The sequence below is a fragment of the Pteropus alecto genome, unplaced genomic scaffold (assembly GCF_000325575.1).
Source record: "Pteropus alecto unplaced genomic scaffold, ASM32557v1 scaffold131, whole genome shotgun sequence".
NCBI classification, from domain to species: Eukaryota; Metazoa; Chordata; class Mammalia; order Chiroptera; family Pteropodidae; genus Pteropus; species Pteropus alecto.
This window is the reverse complement of record NW_006434709.1, coordinates 11,272,652-11,290,530: the sequence shown is the minus strand read 5'-3', so window position 1 is coordinate 11,290,530 and position 17,879 is coordinate 11,272,652. Positions and strand designations below refer to the sequence as shown.

Below are 17,879 nucleotides of genomic sequence, written 5' to 3'. Positions count from 1 at the left end.
GTTTCCTTTGCTGTTCAGATTTAGTTTGATGTAGTCCACTTGTTAATTTTTGCTTTGTTGACTCTTGCTGTCAAATCCTAACAGTCACTGCCAAGATGAATATCATATGCTGACCCCATATGTTTTCTTCTTGGTTTTATGATTTTAGGTCTTACAGTCCAGTCTTTAAATTCATTTTGAGTTGATTTTTTATGTGCAATATAATATAGGGTTCACTTTAATTATTTTGATTGTGGCTATGCAGTGTTCCCAGATTCACTGATTGAAGAGTTTTTCCTTTCCCCATTATATGTTCTTGGCTTCTTTGTCAAAAATTAATTGGCCAGATATGCATGGATATATTTCTGTGCTCTCTGTTCTGTACCCTGGATTTATGTGTCTGTTTTTATGCCATTATAATGCTGTTTTGGTCACTATAGATTTATGCTATACTTTGAAATCAGTAAGTGTGATGCCTCTAGCCTTGTTCTTCTTCATCAGTATGATCTGGCAATTTAGGACCTTTTGTGGTTCCCTAGAAATTATAGGATTTTTTTTTTATTTCTGTAAAAAAAAATGCTATTGAAGTTTTGGTAGGAATCTCATTGAATCAGTAGATTGCTTTGGGTAGTGTAGGTAGTTTAACAATGTTAATTCCTTTGATCCATTCTTCCAATTGTCTCTTTCCATTTCTTTCATCAATGTTTGATGGTTTTCAGTGTACTAATCTTTCACATTCTTGGTTAAATTTATTTCTAAGAAATTTTCGATGCTATTGCAAATAGGATTATTTTCTTAATTTCACTGAGTTCATTGTTAGTGTACATAAACTCAGTGGATTTTTTGTACATTGATTTTGTATCCTGCCACTTAATTGTATTTTTTTTCTTATTTAACATTTTTTTGGGGTAGAATCTTTAGGGTTTTCTCTATATAATATTGTGTCATCCACAAAAAGAGATAATTTTACTTCTTCCTTTTCGATTTGGATTCCCTTTATTTATTTTTCTTGCATAATTGCTCTGGCTAAGATTTACATTACTGTGTTGAATAAAAGTATCTTGTTCCTGATCATAGATGAAAAGCTCTTCTTAACTGTTGGGTATGATGTTGGGTTTGGGTTTCTCACTTTTAGCCTTTATTTATGTTGAGATATGTTCCTTTTATACCCAATTACTTGAGAATTTTTAAGCATGAAAGAATGTTGATCTTTTTCAAATGCTTTTTATGTACATATTGAGATGATTTTGCTATTGTTTTTCTTTGATTTCTTAATATGGTATATCACATTAATTTACATATATTGAACCATCCTTGCATCTCAAGAATAAATCCCACTTTGATCATGGCGTATGACCCTTTACGGTACTAATATTTTGCTGAATATTTTTGCATGTATGTTCATGATACATATTGGTCTGTAATTTTCTTGGTTTCCTTCCATTGCTTGATATTTTTCTATTGTCTTTCTAATCTATTTCACTTATTTTGACTCTGATCTTTGTTATTTCCTTCTATTAACTTTGAACTTTGTTCTTTTTTCTTTCTTAGTTCCTTGGTGGGGACAGTTAGCCTGTTTATTTTGAATTTCTTTTTTTAGTGTAGAACTTTATAACTAAACTTTACAGCAATAAACTTCTCTCATAGAACTGCTTTTGCTGCATCTCATAAATACTGATACGTTGTGTCTCCATTTTCATTTGTCTCAAATTATTATTATTTTTTTTTCTACATTTAGCCATTGGTGGTTTTAAGAGCATGTTTAATCACATATTTCTGAATTTTCCAGTTGTTTTGTTTTCTAATTGATACATAGTTCAATACCATCATAGTGGAAAGGATACTTGATATGATTTCAGTTTCTTAAATTTGTTAAGAATTGTTTTGTCACTTAACGTCATCTCTCCTGAAAAATGCTTGATGTGCACTTGAGAAGAATGTATTCTACTGCTGTAAGATGGACTGGTCTGTATATGTCTATTAGTTTCATCTTATCTAAAATGTGCTTTAATGTCTGTTTTTTTTTTTTTTTAATTGATTTTTCTGTCTGATCTATCCATCATTGAAAGTAAGATATCAAAGTACTCTACTAGTATTGTATTGCCAGTCTGTTTCCCCTTTCAGGCTGTTAATATCAGCTTTATATATTTAGGTACACCTATGTTGGTGTAAATATTTGTAATTTGTATCTTCTTGATGAACTGATCTCTTTATCATTATATATAAATGAAATAATGTCTTGTAATTGTCTCATTAGTTTTTGGTTTAAAGTCTGTTTTGTCCAAGATAAATATAGCATCTGCTTTCCTTAATTTTCATTTACATAGAACATCTTTTTTCATTCTTTCACTTTTAGTCTCTATTGTATCTTTAAAGCTGAAGTGAATCTCATGTGGGTATCATGTAGTTGGGTCTTTTTTTTTTTTTTTTAATCAAATCACTCTTTTATTTGGAAAATTAGTACATTTACACTTAAAGTAATTATTGATAGGTATGGTCTTACTAGAGCCATTTTTGTAATTGTTTTCTGGCTGTTGTAGTTCCTTTGTTTTTTTCCTTTTGTTTTCTTCATTTGTGACTTGATTTTTTTCATAGTGGTATACTTTGATTACTTTATCTTTTGTGTCTCTACCATAAGTTTTTGTTTTGTAGTTACCATCAGGCTTACATAAAACATAAAAGTCTGTTTTAAGCTGATAACAATTTTGAACATATACAAAAAGCTCTACATTTCGGTTTTCAAAGTTTACATGTTTCTGCCCTGTATATTCATTTAAAAAATTATTATAGTTTTTTAAATACTTTTGTTTTTTAACCTTTATGCTAGAGTTTTAAGTGATTTACTAACTGTTACAGTAGTAATGTATTTTGAACTTAACTGTATATTTACTTTTACCAGCTAGTTTATTACTTTCATATATTTTTATTTTAAAAACTAGCATTCTTTTTATTTCAGCTTAAAAACTCCCTTTAATATTTCTTGTAAGGCTGATCTAGTGGTTATGAATTCTTTCAGCTTTTGTTTGAGAAACTCTTTATGTCCCTGTCATTTCTGAAGAACTGTCAGTAGAGAATTCTTGGGTAGTAGTTTTTTTTCTTTCAGCACTTTGATTATATCATCCTACTCTTTTTCTGTCTTGCAAGGTTTCTGCTTAAAAAAATCCACTGTTCCTTTTTCTCCACATCCTCTCCAACTTTTGTTATTACTTGTCCTATGGATTATAGCCGTTCTAACAGGTGCTATCTTATAGTGGTTTTATAGCCGTTCTAACAGGTGTGAGATGGTATCTTATAGTGGTTTTGATTTGCATTTCCCTAATAGCGATGTTGAGCACCTTTTCATATATTTGTTGGCTATTTGTATTTCCTCTAGGGAGAAGTATCTGTTCAGGTCCTCTGCCCATTTTTTGATTGGATCATTTGTTTTTTGTTGTTGTTATTGAGTTGTATGAGTTCTTTGTATATTAGGTCCTTATTGAAGGTGTGGCTTGCAAATATATTTTCCCATTTGGATAGCTGTCTCTTTACCTTGTTGACTGTTTCTTTTGCTGAGCAGAAGCTTTTTAGTTTGATGTAGTCCCATTCATTTTAGCTTTTACTTCCCTTGCCTTTGAGGTCAAATTCATAAAATCTGCTTTAAGTTCAAGGTCCTTGAGTTTAGTTCATATGTTTTCTTCTATGCATTTTATTGTTTCAGGTCTTATACTCAGATCCTTAATCCATTTTAATCTCTTGCCTTTTTTATCTTATTCTTTTTGAGATTCTCTCCTTGTCTGTAATTTTTTATGATTTAATGATAATGTTTTAGTGTGGGTCTCTTCAGATTAATCTTGTTTGCTACTAGGCTTCCTGGATCTGGATGTATGTTTCTTTCCCCAAGTAGGTAAAGTTATAGCCATTATTTCTCTGAATAAAATGCCCTTTTCTCACATTTCTCTTTTTAGGACCTTTATAATGTGTATATTGATCTACTTGATGGCATCCTATATACCCCTTAAGCTGTAATCACTTTTTCATTCTTTTTTCTTTTTGCTCCTCTGATTGTGTGAATTCCAGTACCCTGTATTTGAGTTTACAAATCATTTCTTCTGCTTGATTTAATCTCCTGTTGAACCCCTTTATCAATTTTTTGAGGGGTTCAATTATTATGTTCTTCAGCTCTATAATTTCTGTTTGATAATTTGTAATATTTTTTATCTCTTGTTTGAAATCTCATTTTGTTCATGCATTGCTGTCCTGACTTCGTTGATCTTCTTTGTAACCATTATAATAAACTATCATTATAATTGAAATCACTTTTCTCTTTTTCATGATCTTTTTCTGAAGGTTTATCTTCTTCTTTTGTTTGGAACATATTGCATTCTTTCTTCATTTGACTCTGTTGGTTTCTGAATGTTAGATAAAATAGCCACCTCTCCCAGACCTGACACTGGTCTATAGACAATGATCTTCATCAGTCAGCCCCTCCCAAACTCCTAATTGTCTATGAAACTTTTGTGATTGTCCAAGCTTGTCTGTCACCTATTGGTGTTTCATAATCTCTTCTTTGCATTTTATGTCTCTTGATCTGTGTTTGCTGAATTCTGTATTATTTCCTCAGATCCAGTCCGGTTCACTAGTTCTCTTTCTGGCTCAATTTAATCTATCATTTTGTCTACTTACTAGGTTTTAAATATTATGTATGTGTTACATATATTTATATATAGGAACGTACATACAACATAAACATAGTTTATCAAAAAAGTATAACCAAAAGTATAACCAAAACACAATCCCCATTCGAGTCAAGTATATCCTATATCATATAATAACCAAAACTACAGAAGCTCTAACACTTTTCCCTCTCTTGTAGTAGTAACAACACTATCTAGACTATTTACAGTTTTTATTTTACTGTCTTTCATTATAGTTGCTGTATGTATATATGCATCCCTAAACAAATTAATACGTGGGTTTGGGTTTTAAAATTTATATAAATAGAACCAAATATGCATTCTGTTTTATGCGGTTTCTTTCAGTGCACAGCATGTCTTTAAGATAATCTATATTGCTGCAGTATTTGCATTTCATTCATTTTCTTTGCTGCAATGTATTTCATACTATGACTTTAATACAATTTGTTAAACATTCTACCAAAGATAGGTATTTGGGTAGTTTCCAATATTTGGCTATCGCAAATTCACACTTACTCCCAGATTTCCTCTTGGAGTTCTAATGTATTCCCTGTTCTTGGTAACTATCTCTTAGATCTCTGATGCTTTTCAAATTACAACCAATTCGTTCACCTGTCTTCATATAGCATTTTGCATTATTTCTTATGTTATTGATACCTTTGTTTCTGTTATTATAAGTGCATATTCAATCTATATGGGAGGTCTAAGCTTCTTGGGGTTTATGCTTTTTGTTTGTTTCCTCCTGTTTTGTGATTGTGGATTATTAACTTATCTTTAGCTATGCTTTATCTTTGGTAATCCTGTGTGTCCAATGTGTTCCTTAAAGGAGATCTTTTTTTTTTCTTTTTTTTCCCTTTTTTTTTTTTGTGCCTCTGCCAGGTTCTCTGAGTTACTGGTTTTGAGTTCCTGCACCATGCTGTGGTGTAAATTTGAGTATAAATTCCTGAAAGCAGCTTGGGATAATTATCAGGAGACAGTCTCCTTTTTCTAACACTCAAGGTCTAGGCCAAGACAAGTTTTTATTTTTCTTTTAACTTCTTTCTGTGTTTAGTAGTGATGGATTCATTCATTTATTCATCCATATTCATTTTCTCTCTTTCTCTCATTCTTTCTCCTCCTCCCCCATCTTCCTATCATTTTAATGCTCCATACTGCTGAAGATGTGGCACTTTGAAAATTCTGACTTTATGTGGCCACCTTAACTTCAGATTTCTGCCTTTTGCAGGCCCAAGGACTTGTCCTTTTCTCAGGAGGATTTTAACACTCATATCCTTGGGTACCCAGACTTGGCAGCCTTTTTTGAGTCTGCAGCATGGCCTGGAACATCAGTGCTCATGTACATCTCCCTCTGGTCTTTAGATTTCTCTTTGTCTTTGGCTACCTTTGTTTTTGTTTTTTGTTTTTTTTTTAGTATCAAATCACCTCTGCATTTATAAAATTTGATTTATTCAGCACGCTGTTTATTTGATAGAGGAAGGATTTTGGTTTATCTAGCGCGCTAGTCTATTGACACTCTACATGACTCCATCATGTTTTAGTTTTTCCAGTCGCCTTCTATATAAGTCTTTGATTGCCATTGTTAGAGATGCAAATGAATTTAAGCAAAAGGGGGGTTTATAAACTCCTATAACTGATAAGTACAGGGCTTTTCTGGCTTTGAGTATGGATAGATTTAGAGCCGAACCAATGTCACTAAGGCTCTTTCTCTTTTTCTGCCTTAACCTTACTTTCTTCAGTGTTGGATTTGATTTTCGGACTTCATTTTTATTTAGCTAGGGAGAAATGATCATTACTGTTTTGAGGTTTTTGGTGTCCTTACCACTTATGGTGTATCTTGTATTATTTAGCATTTTCACATCAAATCCTAGGAAAGACTTTTTGACCCATGGGGCACTTTGCCATTTCTGAACTGGTTACTGTGGCCAGTTGGCTTATATAATCCCATTAGTCAGGCTTGTTCATATGCTCAACTCTGGAATGTAAGGGAGGGTACACTGTGATAGGCAGCCCTACCAGGTCCACATGGATAGTGAGACATTTGGTTCCTCCAAGGAAGTTCCTAATAAATAGTAAAGAAATGCTAGTAGTGCAGATATCATATATGTGCACAATATGTTTCTTACCAGGTCATCAGACCTCTCTTCAGAAATTTAAGTGAAGATATGCGACTACTGTACTTCCAACACTATCACTTTCGGTGATCATTCTTCTCATGCCCCAATAGATCAATCAGCTATAATCTACCATACTATATCCCTTTCCCTCCATCGTTAAGTCCTATCAGTTTCTGAAACCTCTGGAATCTGTTCATTTTACTTTACTATCGATACTGTAGTCCACACTACAGTCCTCTCTTCCTTGATCTATCAAAATTAAATTCTTATTTATCTGTCAATATCTACTGTGGTTCCCCTTCAGTCTGTTTGCCACATTATAGTAATCTGTTCAGAACGCGAATCTAATTATGTGTTTCCTATCTTCTAAATATATCTCAAGTTTTTAAAACCTTTTGTTAGAAATTATTAACTAGATTTGCATCTGGCCCTCCACCACCTCTCCAGCTAGTCTCGCTCAAGCATTCCCTTTTAAATGAATTCTACATTCTCATAGCACCATCTACCTCTCTCTTTAACATTTATTGTAATTACAGTTTTACACTTGTGTGTAAGTATTTGATGAATGTCTGATTTCTCCACTAGACTGTAAAAGCAGATACCATGTCTGTTTTCATCATTTAATTTCACCAGCTAGAATGACTTGGCTTACAGTAGAAAATAAATATTTGTTTCATTAATTAGCTGATTGATTACTGTAAAGAGACCTCCATGGTAACTAGGACAATTTATTTGTTTAACATCCATCTCCAAAAGCTTTCTAGTCAATTGATTTTGGATTTAGGCTTTCCAATATAATCTGACTTTGAACTTTATAGAGAACATTGTGTAGCTATCAAATGACAAGTGTGGGGTATTTCAAGTATATGTCAACACATGATTATGTTCATGTGAAATAATATGAAAGGAACCTTCAGATTATTAAGTGGTAGGGATATACTGATTGAAATCAGCAAGGAGTACAACTTTGCATTGGTTGGATATCTTTTTTCCCCAGTGGCAACATAATAAGTTATTTATCTAGTTGAAATCTCCATTTTCCTTTTGTGCTTTTCTGCTTCTTACATTCTGTTTGGCTTAAAGTTTTATTTGCTGCTGTGGTTACTTGCTTTTAGACAAAAAGCAGGAAGTTTCTACCAACTTATACCTCAGGCAGCAAAGATTGGTACTGTAGAGTCGGTGCTGTACCAGCTAGACCATATTTATGAAGGACTATTCCTCCCCAGTCTTGGGTATCATCCTAGTAAAAATAGTTTGCCATAGGGTGGGAGGAAAGGCTCTTCTCACCTTTTCTTCTGTATTAAGACTGGGGTAAGAAAATTGTGTATGCGCACAACTGTAAAGAACAGTTTATGTACCTTAGTAAAGTTTTGATATCCATTTTACATCTATCATGTGAAGAAATAGAGAAAACAGTTTATCGATGGAGTTAGGAAAAAGAAAAATATTAGGAGTAGTGATAAGAGGACACAACATTTTGATAAATATACTGAAAGTGGACCTGAAGAATTTAATTTTGTTCTCAATTTGTTAAATGCTGATTTCAGTTTTATTCAATATTACTTCTACCATTTTCCCTTCTAGTTCTTTAAAGGTCATCCTAATGCTTACCACAGTGCCTTGCATATTCTAGCCTCTTAATAAATATTGCTTAGTTGAATGAATGAAGGGATAAATTGGTGTAGCATGAATAGATGAATAACAAAATTCTGGACTTCACAATGCAAATAAATATACACGTCAACTTCTCTTATCAAGATTTGAAAACAAGAATCTTTTAATAATTAATGTAGAGGACAGGATTGATTCGGTCTAAAAATTTAACAGTGTAATTTACAGAAGTTGGATTACTATATCTAAAATGCAAATGGTAAATAGTAAAATGAAGTAAGATAATTTGAAATTGAAATGAGCTTATATTATGAGATATATATTCTTTAATGCAGGAATAATTGCTAGGCTCAGAAGATAATTTTTAAGACTGTTCATGTTCTAACTTGATTTATTTTAGAATTTTGTCAAGTAAAAATTGTCTTGAACTTTCTACTTAAAAAGAATCAATTTTCATTTCTGAATTATTATAGATTTTAATTTAACAAAATTGAGTCAATGGATTTTACTATGTGTTATTTATTGGCTTTAATGCTAAATATTTAGAAAATACTTTCTCCTGCATTTAGATCTATATAATTAATAATTATTGGTCTTACATCTTTGACTATTTGAATATGGTTTATGGTAAAGAATGTAGGGTGTGGTGTTAGACAGATTTGAGATTCACTCCCCAGTCTGCTGCTTCTTAGTAAATTATTCAACTTGTCAAACTTTAGTCGGATCTTTTGTAAAATGGAGATAATATCTACTATAAGAGGTTCCTGGGAGGATATAATTAATATATTTGAAATGCTTAGTGTCTGGGCTATAGTAGGTATTCAGTAATTGACGACAACTAATTTTCCCCCAATATGTTTTGTTGTGTAGCTTTCCCCACAAATAAACCAGATAAAGATGCAAGACATGTAATAAAAGTGGTAAGTTTGCTCTTAAATTTGTATTTCATGTATATATGACTTTTTTCTGCTTCATTCATTTTGTTTTTATAAAAATGTTTCTCATCATAGTTTTCATAATTTTACTTAACATTAAACCTAATGTTATAATTTCACAGTATTAAAATGTAACAGCTGGAGAACTTTATCCTTCTCTATTAACATTTATAATCCTTGTATTTCATCTAGCCATCTTCTCCCTCTCTCTCTCTTCCTCTAGATGGTAAGGTCTTTAAAGGCAGGAATGAGTTTTATTTTTGTTTGTATCCCCTGTGCCTACTACAATGAATGCAGTATAGTAGAGACTCAGTAAAGGTATCTCGTAGAATGAACCACTTGGGTAGTTTGCAGTGTACTCACCCTGATGGTCATATTGATACACATTGACTGTATGTATATGTGTACAATTCTCAGTGCTGTTCTTTCCGCAAGAAGACTATTTTTGTGTGTAAGACTGTATAGAAATAGCATTACAATGTGTTAAATTTTAAAACGAGATTATTTTAAATTATTTAAAATGAGTTTATTTAGTGCTTTTTATGAGAGTTTTAGTGGAAATTTTGTGCTTGTGTTTTATAACGAATGATTCAAGTACTATTATATATTGCATATACTCATATTTCACAATTGAAATACCAATTTCATCTTTAAGATTATTTTTCCTGATACAATTAATTGTTCTTTTATAGGAATATCAAGAAAATGGCCCATTATTTTCAGAACTTAAATTTTATCAAAGAGCTGCAAAAAAAGACTGTAGTAAGTAAAATTAGCAAAGCAAGCTACTTCCCATATATATGCTTGCTAAAATGAGCGTTAAAATTTTTGTCTTTTTCTGGCCTTCTGGAAAATTCTTTTCAATTAGAAATGTTGTAACATGATATATTTAACTGTTATAACATAAAAAAGGCAGCTGGTGTAAAATCTTGATATTACGTACATAATGGGTTATATATTTCAAGTAAAAATTGTTTCTGCTACTTTACCTAAATTGTTGTGTTATTCATCTAAGCTACCAAGAGTTCTCTACGTATATAAGATAGTAGAAAAGAAATTTTGTTTTCTACAAAGAAACCATTAGGATAGAAAGGATGTAAGGAAAAGTAATTAAAATGGGTGGTAGGTGTATGTAAATAAAAGGAATGATTTTAGAATGGATTAGGTTAAGGTGTATGGAAATGATTGAACTTAACCCGATTTAGAAAATAAGTTGAAAATATTAAAAACTTGAATGTTGGGAAATTAATTGGAGCTAGATATCAGATGTCAGAACTACCAGTTAGAGGATTTGAAAGTGAGATGAATATGAGTAGAGATGAAGAATAAAAGCATTTAATAAAGACTATAAGATATAGATGAACTAAGTAAAACTTTAGGGAAGTTGGTTTGAATAATGATTTTATAGTCAAGGTTCTTTACATTATGTTTAGGGAAAAGAATGATGAGTCTAGTCTCAATAATTAACTTTCTTTTCCTTAATAAAACCATCTAAACATTAAGACTGTAGTCTTTACTAACTGCTTAAATTATGTCAGTGTGACAAATAGAATCCATTAAACCTGATTGTTTATCAGTAAGGCTGTCTTAAACATTAAACATACATGGTAGAAAAGTCAAAAATTAAATAAGCTAACTGATTGTTTTAAGTGGATTTGATTTCCCTAAAACTAAATCAAAACAATTTCTGTATAACATAGCTTCAGAGTAAGATGGTTTTTATGCCCAATTTCCATTTTTTCAACTACTATAGCTTTAGATTTTTAAGTAATAGGGAAGAAAAAGCCATCCCTTTACCGATCCTTTGGTGGTTAACATGTTATATTTAAAAACTGAACTTTTTTTTCATGAATAGAAACATTTGTGTATATGATACCAATGCATTTTATGACTATGACTACTTTTGGTTTGGTTGTAATTGATTTAATTTAAAACTTTGGTATATGCTTTTGTGTTAATTATACTGATAAAGTTTGAAGCCATTAGATGAGTATATTTAATTTTAAAAAACATTTTATGAACATCTAATTTCTATTTAGGTTAAATAAAGTTTTAACATCAATGTAAAAGTAAGAAATACCTTTCTAAAACACATGAATCTTTTTTTCTATTAAATTTATCTTTGCAGTCAAAAAATGGATAGATCTAAAACAACTTGATTATTTAGGAATTCCTCTGTTTTATGGATCTGGTCTTACTGAATTCGAAGGAAGAAGGTAAACGGAATTATTATAATCAGATATTGTCCTATTATTATTTCTTATGTGGTCTATTATCTGTTGCTGTATGTAACATTACCCAAAACGTATTGGCTTATAACAATAAATTAATATTATCTTAGTTTCCATGGGTCAGGTATGTATAACTGGCTTACCTGTATAGTTCTAGCTCATGACTTCTTATGAGGATGTTATCATCTCAAGGTAAGGCTGGGAAGGATCTGCTTTCAAGATCACTTATGTGACTATTGGCAGACCTGCTTTTGAATTCACTCGTGACTGTTGGCAGGCCTCATATCCTCAACATGCAAGTCTCTCCATAGGCTGCCTGAATATTATAAAGATATGGCAGCTGATTTCCCCTAGAGCAAGTAATTGAAAGAGGAAGAAAGAAAACACACAAGAGCATGCATCCACAAAGAAAGTCACAGTCTTATAATCTAATCTTAGAAGCGATTCCCCATTTCTACTGTATTTTCTTTGACTAAGACTACCCCACACTCAGAATTAATTAACTTCTATCTCTTGAGGAGAGGCAAAACACAGAATTTGTAGAAATATTTTTAAAATCACCAAATATGGCTAATTATCATAATTCATTAATAGTGATTTTTATTTTTAAAAAATTTGTCATTTGCTAGGTGCTCATTTTGTCCTTTTAAGAGAGTCTTTTAGGATGGATGGTGTATGAGTGTGTGTGTGCGCGCGCGCGTTTCGGTGAGCAAATAGGCTTAGGAGTCAGTGCTTTGCTCAAATGGTCTTTAAATGCTACAAAGAAAAACAAAAATAACAAACAATAATCTTGTAATAAAGTAAAGGGCTACCAGCAGGGCACTGCATGGCTAAGTAAGTCATGGTACATCCATATCATGTGATATTATACAGCCCATTAAGTAAATCAGAGCCATACCAATTGACTTGGAAGGATTTCAGCGAGATATTATTGAAAAAAAATATGCTGCAGAAAAGTGCATAGGATCATATTTTTGTAAAACAAAGACAAAATTTCCTAGGTGTCTGTGTTTCTGTGTGTATACTTAGATATCGAATGGGGGCTGATGTGGGTATGGAAGTGAAGGGAAGAAAAGAAGGGGTGGAGGTGCCAAACAAAAGAAAAGGAAAAAGTGCATTTTTTTAAAAAAAAGCCATGTTTGTAAATGTATAGAGACAGTAAATATGATTTTAAAAGGTCAAAAACTAATATAAAATTGTATGGACAAATAATTTGTTCAAGGCCATGTGGCAAGAAGGGGATAGAGTCAAAATGAACTAAATTTAGGACAATTTAGTATAGAGAGACTATTTTCTCTTTATGATCTAAGATAGTGTGAGTGGTTCAGCACAGCATTCTCTTCTACTAGAAAACTAACTGCAAAGTAAATATTGAGTAATATCTTTCTATAAAGGAACACCGGAATAGTTAATGTACATTCATTCTCTGATGGTTTAGATTGGATCATTTTTTATCGTTAGTTTGGGGATATTTTTCCTTGTTTCAATCATAGATAGAAAGTTTCAAGTATTGCTATCTAAGATCTCTTTGATATCTCCTTCTTATAGTTACAGATTTATGGTAATGGAAAGACTAGGAATAGATTTACAGAAGATCTCTGACCAGAATGGTACTTTTAAGAAGTCAACCGTCCTGCAGCTAGGTATTCGAATGGTAAGAAGGAATGATTTGATTCACATGCTCTATTTTCAGATTATTTACCTGTTACAATATACAAATCACTGCCCTTTGTGGAATTATCAGAAAAATGAAGGATTATTGCCCTGGAAATGTCAGTTATTGAGAGTAGAGGCTATTTTGGTGAAATTGATAACAGTGGGCTCTGTAAGTGACAGAATGTGCTGTGTTTGGCACTCCAACCTCAATTAGGCATTGGTTCTACAGTCTGATTTTTTTCCGCACAGCTTTGTTTTACATATCGGAACAAGCTTGCATTGCTATAAGAGTAACATCTATTTTGTCAGTTATATTTATAACAATGCAAACTATAGCAAATTATATTATTTTCCATACTAAACACATGATGATATGGGGGTGCTATAAAGTTTTTATTATGAGTTTGGGATGGTGGCAGTAATTAGTGTGGCAATGAATAATATATACTTTGCCAAATAAGAAGCAATGAAATCTTAATAGCACCCATGCACACATTTTGTTTATATTACATATTTGTCTTATCTTGTTTGTGTTTGGTTTGTCTAAGCTCCATTTTATTTTTTCCATTTCAAATAGAAACTATTCATGCCAGGTTGGTATGTGGCAAATAGAACTCACTAATTTTCCCATTTGTCCATTCATCCATCTAGCCATCCAGCAAATGTTTATTGAGCACTAGGTGTAGGTGGCAAGGCTCAAGGGCTTCAGAGATGACGCTGTGTTGTTTTCTATTATTATATATAGAGAGAATACCTGTGCTCATGGACAGGGTGTTTTATTTTGGAGGTCTCCAAAACTTGATCTATAATTATTCCTTGGATGAGGAATTACCGAGTGGGCTTCACTTAGATCTTTGATTTTGTGTCCCCTCTTTGCACAGTGTGGTTTGGCCTCCAGGCTACCAGGAACAGACAAAAGGCATTGATGAATCCTGGTTTCCTTCCATCAGAGGCTTAATTAAAACATTTGATATTTGAGGGTCATTTTATTCAACTTTCTCCCAGAATGAGTAATCGGGATGTGTGATGTTTTATAGCAGATAAATAATTATGAAACATGTCATTTTGTTGTTAATACAAAAACATTTACATGTTATTCTCTATTCAGAATGTTCAAATTGATCATGAGTTCTAGACATCAGTATAACCTATGTATTTCTTTTTACAGTTGGATGTACTGGAATATATACATGAAAATGAATATGTTCACGGTGATATAAAGGCAGCAAATCTACTTTTGGGTTACAAAAATCCAGATCGGGTAAATATGATACTAAGCTTGCTTTCAGTAAGGGTCCTCAAAGTACCATACTAAGACATTCAAAAAATAAACTCCTAACCCAGAAGAGTTTACAAATGAGGACTTAACATGATGAATGTTGTAATTTATCTTACCTTGTTTATCTAATTTAATACACTAAACTAATAAGTAATTAGCATGAGGAAATTGAGACTCAGGGGTTAAATGATTTCTTAATGGGCATGTGGTTAAGAAGTGGCTGAACAGGACTTTGAACTTCTGAGCAAATATAAACAACCATCACAATCCAGTAGAAGACATGGATTTATGCAGAGAAAAAAATAAAAAGCTGTCACATTAGCTCCTCTTCTATATAAAAAATTAAGTTTTAAACAGAGCAGCATTTCCAATAGAACTTTCTGCAATGGTGGAAATATTCTGTATGATACTGTTCAGTAGGTAGTCATTAGCTACATGTGACCATTAAGCATTTAAAATGTGAGTAGTGCATACCGAATGCTGGCGACAATATGGAGCAACAGGAACTCTTATTTATTGCTGCTGGGAATTTAAAATGGTGTGACCTCTGGGGAAGACAGTTTGGTGATTTTTTTATAAAACAATATATTTTTTACATAGCAGTTAAACTCCTTGGTTCTTACCCAAAGAATGAAAACTTATATCCGTACAAAAACCTACACATAGATGTTTATAGCAGTTTTCTTTGTAATTACCAAAACTTGAAGCAACCAAGATGTCCTTTAATAGGTGAATAGATAAATAAACCATGATATATCCAGACGGCAATATTACTCATTGTTAAAAATAAATGAACAAGACATGGAGGAGCCTTAAATAATCCATATTACTAAAGGAAAATCTGTACAATTCCAACTATATAACATTTTAGAAAAGGCAAAACGATGGAGACATTAAAAAGATCAGTGAGCCAAGGGCTAGAGGGGTGGGAAGGATAAATAGAGCACGGGGATTTTTAGGTAAATGAGACTGTTCTCTGTGATAAGAGTGGGTACACGTCATTATACATTTGTCAAAACCCATAGAATGTATAACACCAAGAGTGAACTCTAATGTAAACTGTAGACTTTAGGTGATAATGGTCTGTCAATGTAGATTCATCCATTGTAACTGTGATGTGGGATGTCGATAGTAGAGGAGGCTATATTTGGGGGTGGGGTGAAGAGTGGGTATATGAGAACTCATTGTACTTTTCATTCAGTTTTACATAAATTGCTCCAAATTTACCAAAATTAAATTTAAAAACTCTTAAAAATCTTAAGTGATTACATAATCAAGTTAATATATTCATTGCCTTATATAATTAACCTTTTTTTCTGTTTTGGTTTGTGGTGAGAACACTTAAGACTTACTTTTTTAGCAAATTTGAAGTATACAGCATTATTAACAATAGTCACCATGCTGTACATTACATCCCCAGAACTTATTCATCTTCTAACTAAACATCTCTAGCCTTTGACCAACATCTTCCCATTTCTTCCACCCCATAACTCTGGCAACCACTATTCTGCTCTCTGAAACCTATAGAGGTTTCAATTTTTCACATGTCACCTATGAGTGAGATCACACAGTAGTTTTCTTTCTGTGTCTGGCATATTTCACTTAGCATAATATCCTCTGGGTTCATTTCTGTTGTCGCAAATGACATATTTATTTTTTATGGCTGAATAATATTCCACTGCATATGTATGCACCATTTTCTTTCCTTATCCATCAGTGGACACTAAAGTTCTTTATTTACCTTGGCTATTGTGTAAAGAATGATACAGTAACATGAGAGTGCAGATCTCTCTTCAAGATGTTAGTTTCTTTGCCTTTTTGTTATATCTTCAGAAATGAGTTTGCTGATCATATAAAAGTTCTATTTTTTAATTTTTTGAAGAAACTCCATATTATTTGCCATAATAACTGCCAGTTTACATTCCCACCAACAGTGTAGAGTTCCCCTTTCTTCATATCCTCACCAACACTTTCTTGTCTTTTTGATAATAGCCACCCTAACAGGTGTGAAGTGACGTCTCATTGTGGTTTTGATTTTTATTTCCTTCATGATTAGTGATGTTGAGCACCTTTTTGTATACCTGTTGGCCACTTGCATGTCTTCTTTAGGAAAATGTCTATTTAGGTCCTTTGCCCATTTTTTAATTGAGTTATTTGTGTGTGGGAGTGGGGGGGTGGTGGTGGTGTTAATGAGTTGCATGCGTTCTTATGTATTTTAAATATTAACCCCTTATCATATATGGTTTGCAAATATTTTCTTCATTCTGTAGCTTGCCTTTTCATTTTATTGATGGTTTTCTTTGCTGTGTAAATCTTTGTAGTTTGATGTAATCTTACTGTTTGTTTTGGTTTTGTTGCCTGTGCTTTTGGTATAGAGTGCAAAAAATCATTGTCAAGACCTGTCTTGATTAGAAGAGTTAGTAGTGTTAAAATATCCATACTACCCAAAGCAATCTACATATTCAGTGCAATCCCTATCAAAATTCCAGTGTCATATTTTATAGAAATACAAAAAGCAAATCCTAAAATTTGTATGGAACCACAAAAGACCCTGAATAGTTAAAGCAAACTTTAGGAAAAACAATGAAGCTAGAGGAATCATACTTCCTAATTTTAAACAGTGTTAGCATAATTAAAACAGTATGCTGTTAGTATAAAAACAGACACAGACCAATGGAACAGAATAGAGAGTTCAAATAAACCCAGGCACATACGATCAACTAATCTTTGATGAGGGAGGCAAGAACATACAATGAGGAAAGGATAGTCTCTTCAATAAATGGTGGTCGGAAAGCTGGATACCCACATGCCAAAGAATGAAATTGGACTCTTACCTCACACTGTACACAAAAATTAACCCAAAATGGATTAAAGACTTAAACGTAAGACCTGAAATGATAAAATTAGAAGAAAACATGGAAGAAAAGCTTAATTCTAAAATTTTAATAATCGTGTGGCTAGTAGCCACTGTATTAGCAGAGATTTAAAAAGTTAAAAAATTTGAGTCTATAAAAAAATTACAAAAATATAGATGAATAATTAACTGACTTTTACATGTGGAAAGAAATTTCTAAACAAAATTACAAAAGCAAAAATCTTAGAAAATATTGAGAAATTTTGAAATGTCTGTGTTTAAAAAATTAAAGGCAAGTGAGAAACGAGGAAGTGTATTTATGACAAATGTTTGAAGATATATAGCAAGCTCTAAAAAATTAATAAAAACAGCAAATACTTTCTTAAAACAGTGATTAAAAGGAATGAACAGACGGAACAGAGAATACTACTGTCCAAGAAATGGATGGAAAAAGTTCACCATCACTAAAAACTAAGAGATATGCAGATCAAATCAGTGAGGCAACATTTTAAAAGAACTTATCAATTTGGAAAAGTCTAAAATAATC

General features: G+C 32.3%; 1 protein-coding gene across 5 annotated transcripts in view; it reads left to right on the top strand.

Annotated features, from left to right (window-relative positions):
* The window catches only part of VRK2 (vaccinia related kinase 2), a 104,743-nt gene that overhangs the window by 23,128 nt on the left and 63,736 nt on the right, over positions 1-17,879 (top strand). For all 5 annotated transcript variants that reach the window (XM_015587542.1, XM_006909578.3, XM_015587541.2 and 2 more), the window contains exons 3-7: positions 9,248-9,297; positions 10,005-10,074; positions 11,441-11,528; positions 13,092-13,197; positions 14,368-14,460. In XM_015587542.1, the coding sequence (XP_015443028.1) occupies positions 9,248-9,297; positions 10,005-10,074; positions 11,441-11,528; positions 13,092-13,197; positions 14,368-14,460 (407 nt within the window). The remainder of the gene's footprint in view (positions 1-9,247; positions 9,298-10,004; positions 10,075-11,440; positions 11,529-13,091; positions 13,198-14,367; positions 14,461-17,879) is intronic.